The following is an 18,910-nucleotide window of genomic DNA, read 5'->3' on the forward strand; positions in this document are numbered from 1 at the left end:
CATCGGTTATTCTTTTCCAGCATTCCCCGACTGTCCGCACGTGCTACTAGAACTTTGCATATGCTCTACCATGGGCTGTGCCCACTGGTAACTTTCCCGCTGCTCAGAAAGCCACCATGACAGTGGTTTCCAAACTTTTTTTAGGTTAAGGAACTCTATGTGCATTGTAAGGAGCCCCAACCCTCTCTAATAGCACGTCTGAGATCAGATGCATTGTAAGGAGCCCCAACCCTGTCTAATAGCGCGTCTGAGATCAGATGCATTGTAAGGAACCCCAACCCTCTCTAATAGCGTGTCTGAGATCAGATGCATTGTAAGGAACCCCAACCCTCTCTAATAGCGCGTCTGAGATCAGATGCATTGTAAGGAACCCCAACCCTCTCTAATAGCGCGTCTGAGATCTGATGCATTGTAAGGAACCCCAACCCTCTCTAATAGCGCGTCTGAGATCAGATGCATTGTAAGGAACCCCAACCCTCTCTAATAGCGCGTCTGAGATCAGATGCATTGTAAGGAACCCCAACCCTCTGTAATAGCGCGTCTGAGATCAGATGCATTGTAGGGAACCCCAACCCTCTCTAATAGCGTGTCTGAGATCAGATGCATTGTAAGGAACCCCAACCCTCTGTAATAGCGCGTCTGAGATCAGATGCATTGTAGGGAACCCCAACCCTCTCTAATAGCGTGTCTGAGATCAGATGCATTGTAAGGAACCCCAACCCTCTCTGATAGCACGTCTGAGATCTGATGCATTGTAAGGAACCCCAACCCTCTCTGATAGTGCGTCTGAGATCACATACATTGTAAGGAACCCCAACCCTCACTAATAGCACGTCTGAGATCAGATGCATTGTAAGGAACCCCCAACCCTCACTAATAGCGTGTCTGAGATCAGATGCATTGTAAATTCTTCTGCATTTTTTGGTACAATTTTAGAATGACACGGAACCCTGTATGTGATGCTCAGTTCCCAAGGGTTCCTAGGAACCTGGTGGAAAAACACTGCACTAGGACATAGCACCATTTAAGAATATTTATTTTAGAGCACCCCTATTTGTTTGTGGGAGGGTTAGCACTTTTAACCCTTTCACTGCCCATGGTGGAAATTATTGCAGCCTTCTCTGGAAGCACAGAGAGGAACCCACTAGTGCGCAATTCATTACAGCCTTCCATGGCATCCGAATGGTTAAGCTGAGTGTGACCTATTTCTTCAGGCCCTAAGCAGACAGGGTGCAGCCCTGACTCAGTCCCAGAGTCAGCTCCAGCTGCAGAGAGAGAACTCTCTTGCCTCAGTCACACATTTAGGGGCGTCCCATCCTAAAGCTGCATTACTTGTATGTGTGAAAACGCCTTAACTCTGAAAATGAACAATTTGCCCTGTAGAGTGGTGCTGAGTAGGGCTGCACATTCCCAACCAAATTGAGATGGGGGGGGTGGAAATCCCTGCTTAAGTCCCCCCCCCCCAAAATAATTACCCCTATTTCTGCCCTGTAAAAATGCTCTCTAAAGCCCCCCAGTCGCTAAAAGATCCCACCGCTGGGTAATACTACGGGTTAGAGGGCAACAAGGGCAACTCATTCGATGCTGCGGAGATTGGAGCTCCTGTACTTGGAGCAGAAGATGGGAGGTTGGGCGCCTGAAAGTCCCACTTGGCCTCATTAATGTAAACTATCTCCCTGAAATGAAGCCCCAGGACCCCGCCGCAGCTCTGAGACCTGGGATACAACCACAGTGTCTGTGACCTCCAGATCCTTCCATCCCTCCAGGACCCCGCCGCAGCTCTGAGACCTGGGATACAACCACAGTGTCTGTGACCTCCAGATCCTTCCATCCCTCCAGGACCCCGCCGCAGCTCTGAGACCTGGGATACAACCACAGTGTCTGTGACCTCCAGATCCTTCCATTCCTCCAGGACCCCGCCGCAGATCTGAGACCTGGGATACAACCACAGTGTCTGTGACCTCCAGATCCTTCCATCCCTCCAGGACCCCGCCGCAGCTCTGAGACCTGGGATACAACCACAGTATCTGTGACCTCCAGATCCTTCCATCCCTCCAGGACCCCGCCGCAGCTCTGAGACCTGGGATACAACCACAGTGTCTGTGACCTCCAGATCCTTTTATCCCTCCAGGACCCCGCCGCAGCTCTGAGACCTGGGATACAACCACAGTGTCTGTGACCTCCAGATCCTTCCATCCCTCCAGGACCCCGCCGCAGCTCTGAGACCTGGGATACAAACACAGTGACTGTGACCTCCAGATCCTTCCATCCCTCCAGGACCCCGCCGCAGCTCTGAGACCTGGGATACAACCACAGTGACTGTGACCTCCAGATCCTTCCATCCCTTCAGGACCCCGCCGCAGCTCTGAGACCTGGGATACAACCACAGTGTCTGTGACCTCCAGATCCTTCCATCCCTCCAGGACCCCGCCGCAGATCTGAGACCTGGGATACAACCACAGTGTCTGTGACCTCCAGATCCTTCCATCCCTCCAGGACCCCGCCGCAGCTCTAAGACCTGGGATACAACCACAGTGTCTGTGACCTCCAGATCCTTCCATCCCTCCAGGACCCCGCCGCAGCTCTGAGACCTGGGATACAACCACAGTATCTGTGACCTCCAGATCCTTCCATCCCTTCAGGACCCCGCCGCAGCTCTGAGACCTGGAATACAACCACAGTGTCTGTGACCTCCAGATCCTTTTATCCCTCCAGGACCCCGCCGCAGCTCTGAGACCTGGGATACAACCACAGTGTCTGTGACCTCCAGATCCTTCCATCCCTCCAGGACCCCGCCGCAGATCTGAGACCTGGGATACAACCACAGTGTCTGTGACCTCCAGATCCTTCCATCCCTCCAGGACCCCGCCGCAGCTCTGAGACCTGGGATACAACCACAGTGACTGTGACCTCCAGATCCTTCCATCCCTCCAGGACCCCACCGCAGCTCTGAGACCTGGGATACAACCACAGTGTCTGTGACCTCCAGATCCTTCCATCCCTCCAGGACCCCGCCGCAGATCTGAGACCTGGGATACAACCACAGTGTATGTGACCTCCAGATCCTTCCATCCCTCCAGGACCCCGCCGCAGCTCTGAGACCTGGGATACAACCACAGTGTCTGTGACCTCCAGATCCTTCCATCCCTCCAGGACCCCGCCGCAGATCTGAGACCTGGGATACAACCACAGTGTCTGTGACCTCCAGATCCTTCCATCCCTCCAGGACCCCGCCGCAGCTCTGAGACCTGGGATACAACCACAGTGTCTGTGACCTCCAGATCCTTTTATCCCTCCAGGACTTCAGCCTTTGTTCCAGATTTGCCACTTACAGGATTAGAAGATGTACCTGGAAAGAACTTTCACACCCAAGCACAGCTACACGGGAGCTTGAATGGTGCATGCAGAGCACAGAATACTACCCCAGAAATAATTAGCAATTAAATCAAACAGGGTTGTTTTCACATGGCATGAGGATAGCAAGACATAACAGATACTGTACGGGGAACAGAACGAGTAACTTAGGCATGTATTATGTGCAACAAATGAAAGGCACCTATGCCTTTCTGACACTAATTAGTCGCTTATTTAATGCGAATCTTATTTCTGCAAGCAGAGCACCGCACACAGCGGCAGAAATCACATATATTAATTAAACGTGATCCAGGTGGGATGGTTCCAGGAGTCCGCACAGTACCTACCCTGCTGTATTTCCATGCACACACGTTACTTCTTGTGTTAATAATAAAGGTGTGAAATTAGATGCTCCCCCTCTCTGTTCTTAAGGCCTTTCCTGCACTCTTGTGTCAGTGAAAGGGTTAAAAAATAAATGTGTCAAAAGTTGTTATTTCTTTTTGAAGGGGGTCCACATTTGTCTCAGATTACAGAAGGCTTTGTTTCTGTTTCCCTCCCTAGTGTATACGTTGAAGTCTTCCAACCCTCAGCCTTATTATAGTCTGTGGGTTCACGCCATTGCTAAGCAGCTCTCGGCTGCAAAACGGTGACATTGTGAATCTACTGCCAGCTTTATTATCAGCGACTTATTTTAACATTCGCACATGGATTTTTAAATATCTCTCTTTTGTAGCCTCACTGTAAGAAAAATGTGACACTACCTTACACTAAGCACAGCCCCCCCCCCCCATATTATCTCAGGTGCTTACACCCCCTTTTTTAGTGTGCAAATGTAATTAATTATATACATATGAATATATATATTTTTTATAAAGTGCTAAAGATTTACACTGTACATAGAATTTTGCAGACACAGAGACCCTGCACCGAAGAGTTTACAATCTAATTAAATTAAATTTTGCATTTCATTTTTACATACACACATCATATATCTACTCAGGTTTCGAGTTTTTTTTTTTTTTTTTTTTTTTACCCTTTATTTTGATAGTGTTATCATATTAAACCCCTCAATGCAGAATAAAGACCTAAATAAACTCAATAGAGATTTGAAAAGGCAAAGCTCACCTTCAGGTCGTTAAACCGCACAGAAATGACATTATCATGTATAATTCTGCACTATTCGGTACCCAGGACTCACTTTAAAACGAGACGTGACTCTCAATGCATGTTTTTAAAATAAATGCATCAATATAATAAATCCAGAAATACATTGTGACTGAGGCGCGCAGAGCCTGATTTCGCTGCCTGCATTATAAGGGGGGTTTACATACACTCTGTAGGTGTGTTTTGGGGAAGATACATTAATCTGAAAGAATATGTAAGAAAGAGGCAGGGTGAATAAGAATTGATAAGAAGTGAGATCCGGTTACCTGGCGACTGGACATGGAAATACATATATACACTTGGAGAAGGTAACTACTGGAAGCACAAGGTGTCCTATCCCATTAAGTGCCACTGTCTGTGTTGCTATTTATAAATGCCCACCCAGTCCTTGGACTTTATGCAGAGTTGTGAAAGGACAAGGAGAGAATGAGTATTCCCAGCAAACCAAATCACTCACCCAAGAGGATCCAGAGGAGGTGCCTGGGGATAAGGAGGCATCCCAGGTTCATGTCTGACAGAGCGGTGTATCTGGGGCTTAGAGCGCTGTATCAGAAGAAGGAGCCATCAAAGCGGTGAGGTCTGCAGAGGGCTACCTCTTTACAGTGAGGGGTTGTCTTCTTCTCCTGGGGACCAGCCAGGTGCAAGGGCTGCTCTACCTGCCCCCTGAGGATGAGGGAGGGGCTCCTATGGACCACCCACCTGAGTGTGCTGTGAACGACTGGCATTTAGAAGATGCTGGGAGAAGTATATGCAGGTTCCCACCCATAAAACCCCCCCAGTCATAAGGAGAGACCCCCTCCACCTACCCCAAATCAAGTCTTTATGTGGATCCCCCTCCTACTAGTCACTCCTGGGAGATGGAGGGGGAGGGTCTTCTCCAGCTCCTTGATAAGTCCTTTAAGTGAGAAGCGGAAGGTCTCTATGAAATAATAAGAGGGTCTGTTGTTGGCTAAACGAGGTCGCCCAAAACAGGGTCTTAGCAGACGGGTCTCTCGGTAAAGTTAGAGGGGTCCTTTCTCAGTAGTTAGGTGTCTCCTGCTGCCAGTAGTACTGGGGTTATCCCTTCCTCAGTAGTTTTAGTCTCCTGCTGCCAGTAGCACTGGGGGTTCTCCCTTCCTCAGTAGTTAGGGGTCTCCTGCAGCCAGTAGCACTGGGGGGGGTCTCCCTTTCTCAGTAGTTAGGGGTCTCCTGCAGCCAGTAGCACTGGGGGGTCTCCCTTTCTCAGTAGTTAGGGGTCTCCTGCAGCCAGTAGCACTGGGAGGTCTCCCTTTCTCAGTAGTTAGGTGTCTCCTGCAGCCAGTAGCACTGGGGGTTCTCCCTTCCTCAGTAGTTAGGGGTCTCCTGCAGCCAGTGTACTGGGGTTCTCCCTTCCTCCTTAGTTAGAAGGTCTCCTTTGTCTTCTCTTCCGCTCTGTTTCGAGGGTCTCTGTAGTTGAAGCGGTGCCCTCTCCCTCTCTCTGTAGTTGAAGCGGTGCCCTCTCCCTCTCTCTGTAGTTGAAGCGGTGCCCTCTCCCTCTCTCTGTAGTTGAAGCGGTGCCCTCTCCCTCTCTCTGTAGTTGAAGCGGTGCCCTCTCCCTCTCTCTGTAGTAGTAGGGTCCCCCCCCTCTCTCTGCAGTAGTAGGGTCCCCACCCTCTCTCTGTAGTTGAAGGGTCTCCTGCCCCCGGCTCTGTTCTTCTGTCTGTGTCTAAGTTTAGATCCAGAGCTGATATAAATAGGATCTGTAGGATCAGGCAGCAGCCGAGATCTGTCACTATCATCCCAAGAATGCATGTGCTCCCTGTGCCTCTGCCATAGAGAGAGGGGAGTGTCACTGTGTGTCACTGATTAGAGGGCTGTGTGTGTCATATACTGTGCTTGTATATTATGGACAGATATATAGGAAGGTTGTGTACAAGTCTGGTGTCTCCCTGGTGAGTTTGTGTCCTTATACATGTGTGTCCTTGTATGTAAGTCTGTGTTGTAGTATGTCCCGGTAAATAAATCTGTTGTGGTGTGTCCCATTTATAGGTCTGTGTTGTCCTTTGTATACACGTGTGTGAGTTTGTGTTGTAGTGTGTGTTCTTGAGTATGGTTGTGTTCTCCTAGGTGTGCCTGTGCATGTACTGTAATAGCACGATGTTGTCCCCCTTCACCCTCACAGTGTGACAGAGCAGGACAGGGTGTACCTGTCATTTCCAGCTGTCCCCTGCAAGTGACCTTATTCTGTCATATCAATAGGAGAGACGCTGCCCTCTCCCTGACACAGAGACACACACACACACACACACACACACACACACACACACACACACACACACACACACACACACACACACACACACACACACACACACACACACACACACACACACCTTTTATAACAACTATAGAGTTAAGCAGTGTCCAGGTTACTAAGGCGAATTTGAAATGTAGAACTTTCCTAAAGCCTGAATTGTGAATGATTAAAGAGCAAGTAGACTGAATGCTTCATATTTGTTGAGGGTTAGTGCTTCTGTAATTTGTCCACATGGTTGAACTGTTTCCAACACAACCAATATTCCAGAAGGTAGCAAAATGGGTGATGGAAATGAACCCACCGGCAGAGAAATTATTACCAGGACTTACCTACAAAAGGTAAGGAGTCCCAGCCCAGAGGGGGTTTACATTCTACACACCCATCTTGTCTGAAATATTCAAATTGGGAAGTACATTTACTGACAAGGGTCAACACAATGGCCTTTTACTCAACACGCTGTGAAGTTGCTTCTCTGCTCTGTAGCTTTTAGTCCCAGTCATTTGATGTTCCCCAGCTCTGGGAAGCAGGTGGCTGCGTCTTTTATACAGTAGGGGTCCATAGGAAGAGAGGCAGGAACAGGAGGGAGGGGGGGGGGGGTTTCTGCAAAGTGGTGCAGATTCTGTACCTTGTATGCTTGACTCCTTCACTACAGAGCAATGCATTCTGGTAGAGGTTGATGCTCCCATAGAGGAATATTTTTGGAGGCTCTGAGGGACATTGTATATCTGCTAGGAATGGAAAAGGAGCCAGCCTATCAAAGTTGGCAACTGGATGTATACCAAGCAGAATACTGTACTCTCACCCTGGAGTATGTACCAGACTGCGACCCATCCAACCTCACATTGTATTTCAGGATATCCAGTCTCATTGCTAAATATGTTCATAAATAGGGCAATTTATCTTCATATGCCCCCACTGACACAGACAAACCATGAGTGGCAAAGCCAATTGGAACAATGTACGATGCGCAAATAAAGTATTTGACAACCTACCGGAGAATCTCACAGCCGCTACCATTTTAAGTTCTTTAAAAACTAAGGCTGCCTCACATTTTAATCTGGTCTGTAACTGTTACATACGCCTATAATATATAATATATATTTAACTGTGCATGCAATGTCTTGTATATAATGTATACCCTGTTCACTTATGTAACTGTATTTGTAACCATGTATTATTTGTCATCCTAACGCTATGCCCAGGACATACGTGAAAACGAGAGGTAACTCTCACTGTATTACTTCCTGGTAAAATATTTTATAAATGTATGTATGTCTTTATTTATATAGCGCCATTAGTGTACATAGTGCTTCACATTAGTAATACACGTGACAATCATATAAATAACAAATAACAGATCATGGAATAAGTGCTTCAGACATAAAAGTAAAATTTCGGAAGAGGAGTCCCTGCTCCGGGGAGCTTACAATCTAATTGGTGGGGAGAACTTACAGAGACAGTAAATTTGATGCGTTTTTCCCTTTCCGGGCATGTCAGCGAGCAACAATTGCTAGGGGATGAGTTTCAAGGGGGATTTTGCGGAGGAATTGTTGGCAGAATGTGCCTAGGTAGTCGGGGTCCGGAATTGTCGGTTCCCCATAAAATGTACCCGGGAATCATGCCTGATTCCCGGATACATGTAGGCACATTGTCCCGGCAATATCTCCCCTTGAAAAAGCAAGCGCGACTCACCACTAGGGTACCCTGCTTCAGCATAGCCCAGAAAGGTGAATGGGACACAGGGATTAACAAGTGTCCCCATAGCGGAGGGGATCCCTAGGTAAAGGGGGTGGGGGGTACCCCAGCTAGTGCCCAGGTGACCCAGAACCTGTATTGGGTTTGTGGGTGCCCCAATCGTAGATAAGGTTGTGGGGGACTCTCAGAGTCCAGACTAATTCCCAAAACATAATGTAAGGGGAATAAGGCTGATAGAAATAAAAGTACATCTTTTCTATTCTATTCCCCATACCCAGAGACTTAGGAAATGTATTAGAACATGCTTTGTTAAATGTGTTATAAAGTAATGTGCTTGGGACTTTTAGAACTGATGCCCAAACAGAGTGTCAGGGATAACCCATAGGTGCCAGTAAGTCTGCTGGACATCGGAGTTCAAAGTAGCCAGAGATGCCAAAGTGTGTGTGAAAGCCATTTGGGTAGCAAGGAAGGGCTCAAGTACCCAGGCCCGGAGAACAAAGGCAGTCATCCAGGCTGCCATTTATTCTGCAGACCCAGTGGAGCCTGACCCAGCGGGTGCCATTGAGATAGCCAGGGACGGAGGTGGCAACCTTGTGCACATCCCTTGGAAATTTTATATTTCCCACTGATCCTGCTTTTCATACCGGCTTGGCTCTGATTGGTTGCTGAGAAAGTTCCCACGCAATGATTGGCTGCTAAGTTTCATGAATGAAACTCAATACTATAAGAAAATCTTAGTCAATTAGATTTGAGATTCCCAGTAGAAAGAACGCGGACGGGCTTTCCAAGTTGCTCTTGCTCGAATAACAGAGCAACCGGCTTTGATTTCAAGCCAGAAAAGCCTGCCTGCCAGATTCGAAGTCCCGACTTTTGCGACAAAGTTCTCAAAATCGAACGTAGCGGTCGCGGCTGGGATTTAATGCTGATCTCGGTTCCAGAGGATCGGTGGTAGCTCTCGGTCAAGAAAAGACCAAGTTCTCAGTAGAGGAGTGGTGGAACTTCACGCCAATTGGGGAACCAGGAGATTCCAGGCTAAGTACCAGTCAGGGTAAAACTCTTATTTAGAGTTCCCTGCACCTAGGAAAGTCTAGTTTTTTTTACCCCAACCACCCATTTAGTGTGTCTCTTCGTCTGTATTTTGTGTATCATAGTGTGTAAGCAAATTTGTGTGAATAAACTTCAATTTATTTCATTACCTTGTTTTGCTCAGTGAATGATCCTGATAAAAAAATTGCCTGGTCTCCCGTGACACCGCCAACCCCCAATTAATAAACCAGAATAGCCTACTTATTAGACTATTGCTAACAAAACTGTGTGACCGATCCCAGGCAGTATGGTGTGCAGAGATCGTGGGACACACTAACAAGGCCTCAAATTGCACATCAGTGTGTGCAGACAGCATTGGTGGCATAGCTGTCAATTACTGCAGGAGCTTCCAAAGTCACGCCCCACAATGCCTTGCGCTATGGATGCAAAGCATTGTAGGGAGCGACTTTGGAAGCTCCTGCTGTGATTGGCAGCTATACCAGCCATGTTAAGGCCTTACCAAGGGCACAGTCCCCCACATGGAGCCAGAAACCCACTATACTGCCTGGGCTCTTGTCAAGAGAGAGGGGATTTGGCCCGGGATTAAAGGGGTTACACCCCATTTGGCCACCCTCTACTCTCGCTGGGAAGCAAGGGGTTAACTGGACTGGGGTCCAGTAATGTGGTTTTGCCTTGCTTCAGCCATCCAACTGTTTATTCCCCTGTAAAAATGTATTGTTTCTGTTCCAGTGACTGCACCACACAAACACTGGGATCCATCCGGGAGGGCAAGGGTTAATAGTTGAATAGTGATTATAGCCCTTTGTTTAAGTTACCCTCAAAGATGCCTGCCTACCAAGGAATGCGACCAAATGTTTGCAGGAAGCTGGAGTGGTTTGGGAGTGTTATAACTCACACTTACAAACCATAGTATCCTGCCAGACACCTCATTTGGTAGACTGGCCAAATGCCCCTGATTTAGGAGTGGGGCTACAGAATGAGTGACCTTATTAAATATAAGAATATTATGAGATGTCCTCGGCTGAACGTGCTAAAAGCTACATATGTGTATTCGTGGGACTGATTCGCACATAAGGATTACAGACACATGATGTTTAGCTGGTACTAAGAGCCAGATATTAATCTCTCTCTTAATTTTAGTACAACACGGTAATATTTAGTCTCATTGGGAGCGTCATGCGTGACGGAATGTATTAATATGTCTCGCGTGCCAGTAAGTACTACTAAACTGAAGTTATTTACAGTGTATATGGGATTTTGGATCTGCTCTGAAAATGCAGACCCCCATCTGCTATGCTAATAGGGCAGGGAGAGCATCCTGCAAGAATTAGCATAGGCCAGTGATCAAAAGGTAACTGCCCTAATTGTTTATACTGGGGGCAGGAACCAAGGAACTGAGGGGCTTATGCAGAGAGGATCGTGATTTACTGTGAAAACGGCAATGAAATAGCCACAGTTTTGGCATAAATTATGGCCATATGCAGAAAGCGCCTTTACCTTCTTTTAGCAGATGGTAGTCAAATTGCCAAGTTTTCCTGGCTACCTGGAACACGCCATAGTAAAGGGCAGAATGGCGCATTCCAGCGCTTCGGTCCTTCTGGCATTGCACGCTAAAATAGCATGGCGAGTTCCAGGTTCTCGCCACGTGTGTGGCGACTTTTACACTTTACAAAACTGTTCTGGCGAATTTTAAAAATCGCGCCATTTTCTTGTGACTAAAAGATTTTCTGGCGAGTTTTTTGGCCAGAAGATGGCACTATTCCCTTTCCGATCCTCTCTGCATAAGCCCCTGCGTGTTTTTAAGTGTGATACTTCACACTTACAATGGAAGCCAAAATCTGCTTCAAAGAGATTTTTTCTAGCCACCTCGGCATCTAGGGTTAAGAGATGGGTTTGAAATGGTATTTAACCCAGTGTCAACCCTTACTCAAATGTCTTCATGTGTCTTCTTCATGATCTTCATGTATTGCTGTGATGTCTTCATCTGAAACTGAATTATGGAAGAAATTGCCCATCCTGTATCCTGATGGCTTTTCTTGTCCTAACCTTTAAGTAAGTGTCCATATTTTGTCTGTTATTTGTATATCTCGTGTGTTCACCTTTTTCAAGGAATAAATTATACTTTATCATATCTAAGCCTCGTCCAGTTCAACCCTGGTATATTCTTGGTGGTGTATTATTCCTAGCCTGTCACAAAGCTCCCGTCACAGCTCTCCATCATATATTTTTGTGGGCAAGTCTCTTGGAGACACCTACCCTCTGTTGGTAATCACTATACTTAGCAGCACTAATATATGCCAAACCAGCTTCAAAGTTCACTAGAAAAGAGCAGGCAGGATCCCACCCCAGTAGTTGCTGCATGATTGCTGCTGATACAAGCAGGTGAAAGGCTTGTTTCAAACCCAAGTGATTACAAACTGTGCGCTTCATCTGATAAAATATACAGGCCAGAATGCTGGCTCCCGCATTCAGACTTAACATTGCAGAGATGAATGGTACACAGTAGAATCTGAACACTCCAATTTCCAGGACTTTCAGCACGCTAGACCTCTGCTAATACACGACTTTCACAATTGCAGAACTTGTAAATATTCAATTACTTTGTATTTACCAAAGCGCTGTGCTGTAGAAGATCCAGCAAGTATGCTAATGTATCTTTCAATGGTCTAAAATGTGCAAGTGATTGTGAGGAAAAAAACACCTATATGTAGATCATGCGTGAGCAAAGACCTTTAGTATACTGCAGTGGTTTTCAAACTTTTTCTTTCGTTAAGGAACCCTAAAATTATATTGTGAAATTCTGCATAAACCCCAACCCTCTCAAATAGCACTTCTGAGATCATATGCATTGTAAGGAACCCCAACCCTCCCTAATAGCGCGTCTGAGATCATATGCATTGTAAGGAACCCCAACCCTCCCTAATAGCGCGTCTGAGATCAGGTGCATTGTAAATTCTTCTGTATTTGGTACAATTTTCAAATTACCTCACAACTGCAGGGAACCAGTTGAAAACCTCTGATACTGCGTTTGAAAATATACATAGTTGTACAAAATCAGACTATTCTAAAAACAATACGTTTGTGCTTATGTAAAGTATAATAAAATGAGAAGTCCACACAAAACAGCATAAGGTACACCCAACAACAGACCTGGCATTTTATTTGACAATGGCTTTTATTACAAAGGTTAGAAAAGGTCAATGTATTGATCACCCTTTGATGCCATGCAGAAGAGAAACGGAGCCACGATTCCACCCCAGGAGTGGCAGCATGACTGCTTCTGACAATATTCGTATGTTCAAAAGGATGCATTAGAAACACAGCTCATTACATATGCTTCACTTGGGAAACATGAAGGGCAGTGGGAGGTTGTCCCCTGCTTTTCACACACACACTGCAATGCTAATAAATTACACACAAGATAATCTGTTACTGAAGTGAAATTTAAGTGGGAGGGAAATGAATTGGTGCATTAAATGTAACTCAAAATTTGCAAATGAAATTAAGCCACTTTAAGGCAGCCACGTGAGGCTTAAAAAAAACGCTGTACGCGTGAAGAGAGCTGTGAGTTTTGCAAGCTCTGCACACGAATAAGAGCTCAAATGGACAGAGCTTTCCAAACGTCACTGGTCTCTTTCGTACAGAGCTTTCCAAACATGGAGACTTATGAGGTTAGAAAAGCTGTCCACATAAAGACATGAATACATAGGGAGAACAAGAACCCAGTGTTAGCACTCAGTGCCCAGATTGAATGTTTTGTGAATTAAATTAAAAATATCTTTTAATAATCATCAATATAAAATAATGGGGTTTAAAATAATCCAAGATTGGACACACACATTCAATCCAGTGTTGAGTGCTATATGGCACCCAGGATTATATATGATGGGAACTAGTGAGTGGAATTATATCACTGTTCCCTAAGGGGCTGATATGCAGCTACCCTAATTAGGGTGTAACTATAAACAGCAAGGATAGGGCGGAGGAAAGGAATAGGGCTATAGATGTACTTATGGATCTCCTATACGTACCAATCCTATTACATAGGTGCGCTGGTTAGGTGACAATAATGTCGATTGCAGAGACTGCCACTGAACAGGTAAGTCAAATCAGTAGTAACAGTGGATGGGTAACATAAAGTACTAATGGCGTGGTGTGGCTATTTGGGTATGCCTATATTCATGAATGGGCTTAACCACCAGGTACTATACTTAAGCAACTTAGCAAGTCCTTATCAGTATGCAATATCCTAAATACCAGCAGTACACTGCTAGGGTGTGGTCATGTGCTTGCCTATGTCCACATTAATGAATGTACTCAACCGTGCAGTGTACCAAGCCCAAACCTATGCTCACTCACCCTTACCTACTGTCTATCAAGTAGAATCACCTTCGTTCCTATGCAAAGTAAACTGCACGAACGCCAGGTCTGGCTGCTGCTCGCAGTGAGAGACTCAAGGCTGCCACGTGAATACTGACCCTGCGCGTGCACGTGTGTGAGGCCATCTATTTATTACACATAAAGACATGCAAGGTTTAGAAAGCACTGAACACATGAAGACCTGTGAGGTTTGGAATGCTCGGTACACAGGAGGAGACCTGCGAGGTTTGGAATGCTCGGTACACAGGAGGAGACCTGCGAGGTTTGGAATGCTCGGTACACACGAGGAGACCTGTGAGGTTTAGAATGCTCGGTACACATGAGGAGACCTGTGAGGTTTGGAATGCTCGGTACACACGAGGAGACCTGTGAGGTTTAGAATGCTCGGTACACATGAGGAGACCTGTGAGGTTTGGAATGCTCTGTACACAGGAGACCTGTGAGGTTTGGAATGCTCTGTACACAGGAGAAGACCTGTGAGGTTTGGAATGCTCTGTACACAGGAGATGACCTGTGAGGTTTGGAAGAATGCTCTGTACACACGAGGAGACCTGTGAGGTTTGGAAGAATGCTCTGTACACACGAGGAGACCTGTGAGGTTTGGAATGCTCTGTACATACGAGGAGACCTGTGAGGTTTGGAATGTTCTGTACACAGGAGGAGACCTGTGAGGTTTGGAATGCTCTGTACACACGAGGAGACCTGTGAGGTTTGGAATGCTCTGTACATACGAGGAGACCTGTGAGGTTTGGAATGTTCTGTACACAGGAGGAGACCTGTGAGGTTTGGAAGAATTCTCTGTACACACGGGGGAGACCTGTGAGGTTTGGAATGCTCTGTACACAGGAGACCTGTGAGGTTTGGAATGCTCTGTACACAAGAGACCTGTGAGGTTTGGAATGCTCGGTACACAGGAGGAGACCTGTGAGGTTTGGAATGCTCTGTACACAGGAGATCTGTGAGGTTTGGAATGGTCTGTACACACGAGGAGACCTGTGAGGTTTGGAATGTTCTGTACACACGAGGAGACCTGTGAGGTTTGGAATGGTCTGTACACAGGAGACCTGTGAGGTTTGGAATGCTCTGTACACACGAGGAGACCTGTGAGGTTTGGAATGCTCTGTACACACGAGGAGACCTGTGAGGTTTGGAATGCTCTTTACACACGAGGAGACCTGTGAGGTTTGGAATGCTCTGTACACAGGAGACCTGCGAGGTTTGGAATGCTCTGTACACAGGAGACCTGTGAGGTTTGGAATGTTCTGTACACACGAGGAGACCTGTGAGGTTTGGAATGTTCTGTACACACGAGGAGACCTGTGAGGTTTGGAATGCTCGGTACACAGGAGAAGACCTGTGAGGTTTGGAATGCTCTGTACACACGAGGAGACCTGTGAGGTTGGGAATGCTCTGTACACACGAGGAGACCTGTGAGGTTTGAAATGCTCTGTACACACGAGGAGACCTGTGAGGTTTGGAATGCTCGGTACACACGAGGAGACCTGTGAGGTTTGAAATGCTCTGTACACACGAGGAGACCTGAGGTTTGGAATGCTCTGTACAGAGGAGACCTGTGAGGTTTGGAATGCTCTGTACAGAGGAGACCTGTGAGGTTTGGAATGTTCTGTACACACGAGGAGACCTGTGAGGTTTGGAATGCTCTGTACACACGAGGAGACCTGTGAGGTTTGGAATGTTCTGTACACACGAGAAGACCTGTGAGGTTTGGAATGTTCTGTACACAGGAGGAGACCTGCGAGGTTTGGAATGCTCTGTACACAGGAGACCTGTGAGGTTTGGAATGTTCTGTACACAGGAGACCTGTGAGGTTTGGAATGCTCTGTACACAGGAGACCTGTGAGGTTTGGAATGCTCTGTACACACGAGGAGACCTGTGAGGTTTGGAATGCTCGGTACACACGAGGAGACCTGTGAGGTTTGGAATGCTCGGTACACACGAGGAGACCTGTGAGGTTTGGAATGCTTGGTACACAGGAGGAGACCTGTGAGGTTTGGAATGCTCTGTACACACGAGGAGACCTGTGAGGTTTGGAATGTTCTGTACACAGGAGGAGACCTGCGAGGTTTGGAATGCTCTGTACACAGGAGACCTGTGAGGTTTGGAATGTTCTGTACACAGGAGGAGACCTGTGAGGTTTGGAATGCTCTGTACACAGGAGAAGACCTGTGAGGTTTGGAATGCTCTGTACACACAAGGAGACCTGTGAGGTTTGGAATGCTCTGTACACAGGAGATCTGTGAGGTTTGGAATGGTCTGTACACACGAGGAGACCTGTGAGGTTTGGAATGTTCTGTACACACGAGGAGACCTGTGAGGTTTGGAATGGTCTGTACACAGGAGACCTGTGAGGTTTGGAATGCTCTGTACACACGAGGAGACCTGTGAGGTTTGGAATGCTCTGTACACACGAGGAGACCTGTGAGGTTTGGAATGTTCTGTACACAGGAGACCTGCGAGGTTTGGAATGCTCTGTACACAGGAGACCTGTGAGGTTTGGAATGTTCTGTACACACAGGGGAGACCTGTGAGGTTTGAAATGCTCTTTACACACGAGGAGACCTGTGAGGTTTGGAATGCTCTTTACACACGAGGAGACCTGTGAGGTTTGGAATGCTCTGTACACAGGAGACCTGCGAGGTTTGGAATGCTCTGTACACAGGAGACCTGTGAGGTTTGGAATGTTCTGTACACACGAGGAGACCTGTGAGGTTTGGAATGTTCTGTACACACGAGGAGACCTGTGAGGTTTGGAATGCTCGGTACACAGGAGAAGACCTGTGAGGTTTGGAATGCTCTGTACACACGAGGAGACCTGTGAGGTTGGGAATGCTCTGTACACAGGAGACCTGTGAGGTTTGGAATGTTCTGTACACAGGAGACCTGTGAGGTTTGGAATGCTCTGTACACAGGAGACCTGTGAGGTTTGGAATGCTCTGTACACACGAGGAGACCTGTGAGGTTTGGAATGCTCGGTACACACGAGGAGACCTGTGAGGTTTGGAATGCTCGGTACACACGAGGAGACCTGTGAGGTTTGGAATGCTTGGTACACAGGAGGAGACCTGTGAGGTTTGGAATGCTCTGTACACACGAGGAGACCTGTGAGGTTTGGAATGTTCTGTACACAGGAGGAGACCTGCGAGGTTTGGAATGCTCTGTACACAGGAGACCTGTGAGGTTTGGAATGTTCTGTACACAGGAGGAGACCTGTGAGGTTTGGAATGCTCTGTACACAGGAGAAGACCTGTGAGGTTTGGAATGCTCTGTACACACAAGGAGACCTGTGAGGTTTGGAATGCTCTGTACACAGGAGATCTGTGAGGTTTGGAATGGTCTGTACACACGAGGAGACCTGTGAGGTTTGGAATGTTCTGTACACACGAGGAGACCTGTGAGGTTTGGAATGGTCTGTACACAGGAGACCTGTGAGGTTTGGAATGCTCTGTACACACGAGGAGACCTGTGAGGTTTGGAATGCTCTGTACACACGAGGAGACCTGTGAGGTTTGGAATGCTCTTTACACACGAGGAGACCTGTGAGGTTTGGAATGCTCTGTACACAAGAGACCTGCGAGGTTTGGAATGCTCTGTACACAGGAGACCTGTGAGGTTTGGAATGTTCTGTACACACGAGGAGACCTGTGAGGTTTGGAATGTTCTGTACACACGAGGAGACCTGTGAGGTTTGGAATGCTCGGTACACAGGAGAAGACCTGTGAGGTTTGGAATGCTCTGTACACACGAGGAGACCTGTGAGGTTGGGAATGCTCTGTACACACGAGGAGACCTGTGAGGTTTGAAATGCTCTGTACACACGAGGAGACCTGTGAGGTTTGGAATGCTCGGTACACACGAGGAGACCTGTGAGGTTTGAAATGCTCTGTACACACGAGGAGACCTGAGGTTTGGAATGCTCTGTACAGAGGAGACCTGTGAGGTTTGGAATGCTCTGTACAGAGGAGACCTGTGAGGTTTGGAATGTTCTGTACACACGAGGAGACCTGTGAGGTTTGGAATGCTCTGTACACACGAGGAGACCTGTGAGGTTTGGAATGTTCTGTACACACGAGAAGACCTGTGAGGTTTGGAATGTTCTGTACACAGGAGGAGACCTGCGAGGTTTGGAATGCTCTGTACACAGGAGACCTGTGAGGTTTGGAATGTTCTGTAAACAGGAGACCTGTGAGGTTTGGAATGCTCTGTACACAGGAGACCTGTGAGGTTTGGAATGCTCTGTACACACGAGGAGACCTGTGAGGTTTGGAATGCTCGGTACACACGAGGAGACCTGTGAGGTTTGGAATGCTCGGTACACACGAGGAGACCTGTGAGGTTTGGAATGCTTGGTACACAGGAGGAGACCTGTGAGGTTTGGAATGCTCTGTACACACGAGGAGACCTGTGAGGTTTGGAATGTTCTGTACACAGGAGGAGACCTGCGAGGTTTGGAATGCTCTGTACACAGGAGACCTGTGAGGTTTGGAATGTTCTGTACACAGGAGGAGACCTGTGAGGTTTGGAATGTTCTGTACACAGGAGAAGACCTGTGAGGTTTGGAATGCTCTGTACACACGAGGAGGCCTGTGAGGTTTGGAATGCTCTGTACACACGAGGAGACCTGTGAGGTTTGGAATGCTCGGTACACAGGAGAAGACCTGTGAGGTTTGGAATGCTCTGTACACACAGGGGAGACCTGTGAGGTTTGGAATGCTCTGTACACACGAGGAGACCTGTGAGGTTTGGAATGCTCTGTACACACGAGGAGACCTGTGAGGTTTGGAATGCTCTTTACACACGAGGAGACCTGTGAGGTTTGGAATGCTCTGTACACAGGAGACCTGCGAGGTTTGGAATGCTCTGTACACAGGAGACCTGTGAGGTTTGGAATGTTCTGTACACACGAGGAGACCTGTGAGGTTTGGAATGTTCTGTACACACGAGGAGACCTGTGAGGTTTGGAATGTTCTGTACAC

General features: G+C 47.3%; 1 protein-coding gene across 2 annotated transcripts in view; it reads right to left on the reverse strand.

Annotated features, from left to right (window-relative positions):
• The window catches only part of RAMP1 (receptor activity modifying protein 1), a 37,022-nt gene extending 30,381 nt beyond the window's left edge, over positions 1 to 6,641 (reverse strand). The window contains exon 1 of one of the 2 annotated variants that reach the window (XM_075607274.1): positions 5,325 to 6,641. Coding sequence is in view for 1 of the 2 variants with exons in the window: in XM_075607273.1 (XP_075463388.1) it covers positions 4,976 to 5,027 (52 nt within the window). In the remaining variant the exon portion in view is untranslated. Of the gene's footprint in view, positions 1 to 4,975; positions 5,295 to 5,324 lie in introns of those variants that run through there. The other variant, XM_075607273.1, reaches the window with a different exon arrangement.
• Positions 6,642 to 18,910: the final 12,269 nt, after the last annotated feature.

This window comes from Ascaphus truei, chromosome 7 (genome assembly GCF_040206685.1).
Source record: "Ascaphus truei isolate aAscTru1 chromosome 7, aAscTru1.hap1, whole genome shotgun sequence".
In the NCBI taxonomy this organism is placed as follows: Eukaryota; Metazoa; Chordata; class Amphibia; order Anura; family Ascaphidae; genus Ascaphus; species Ascaphus truei.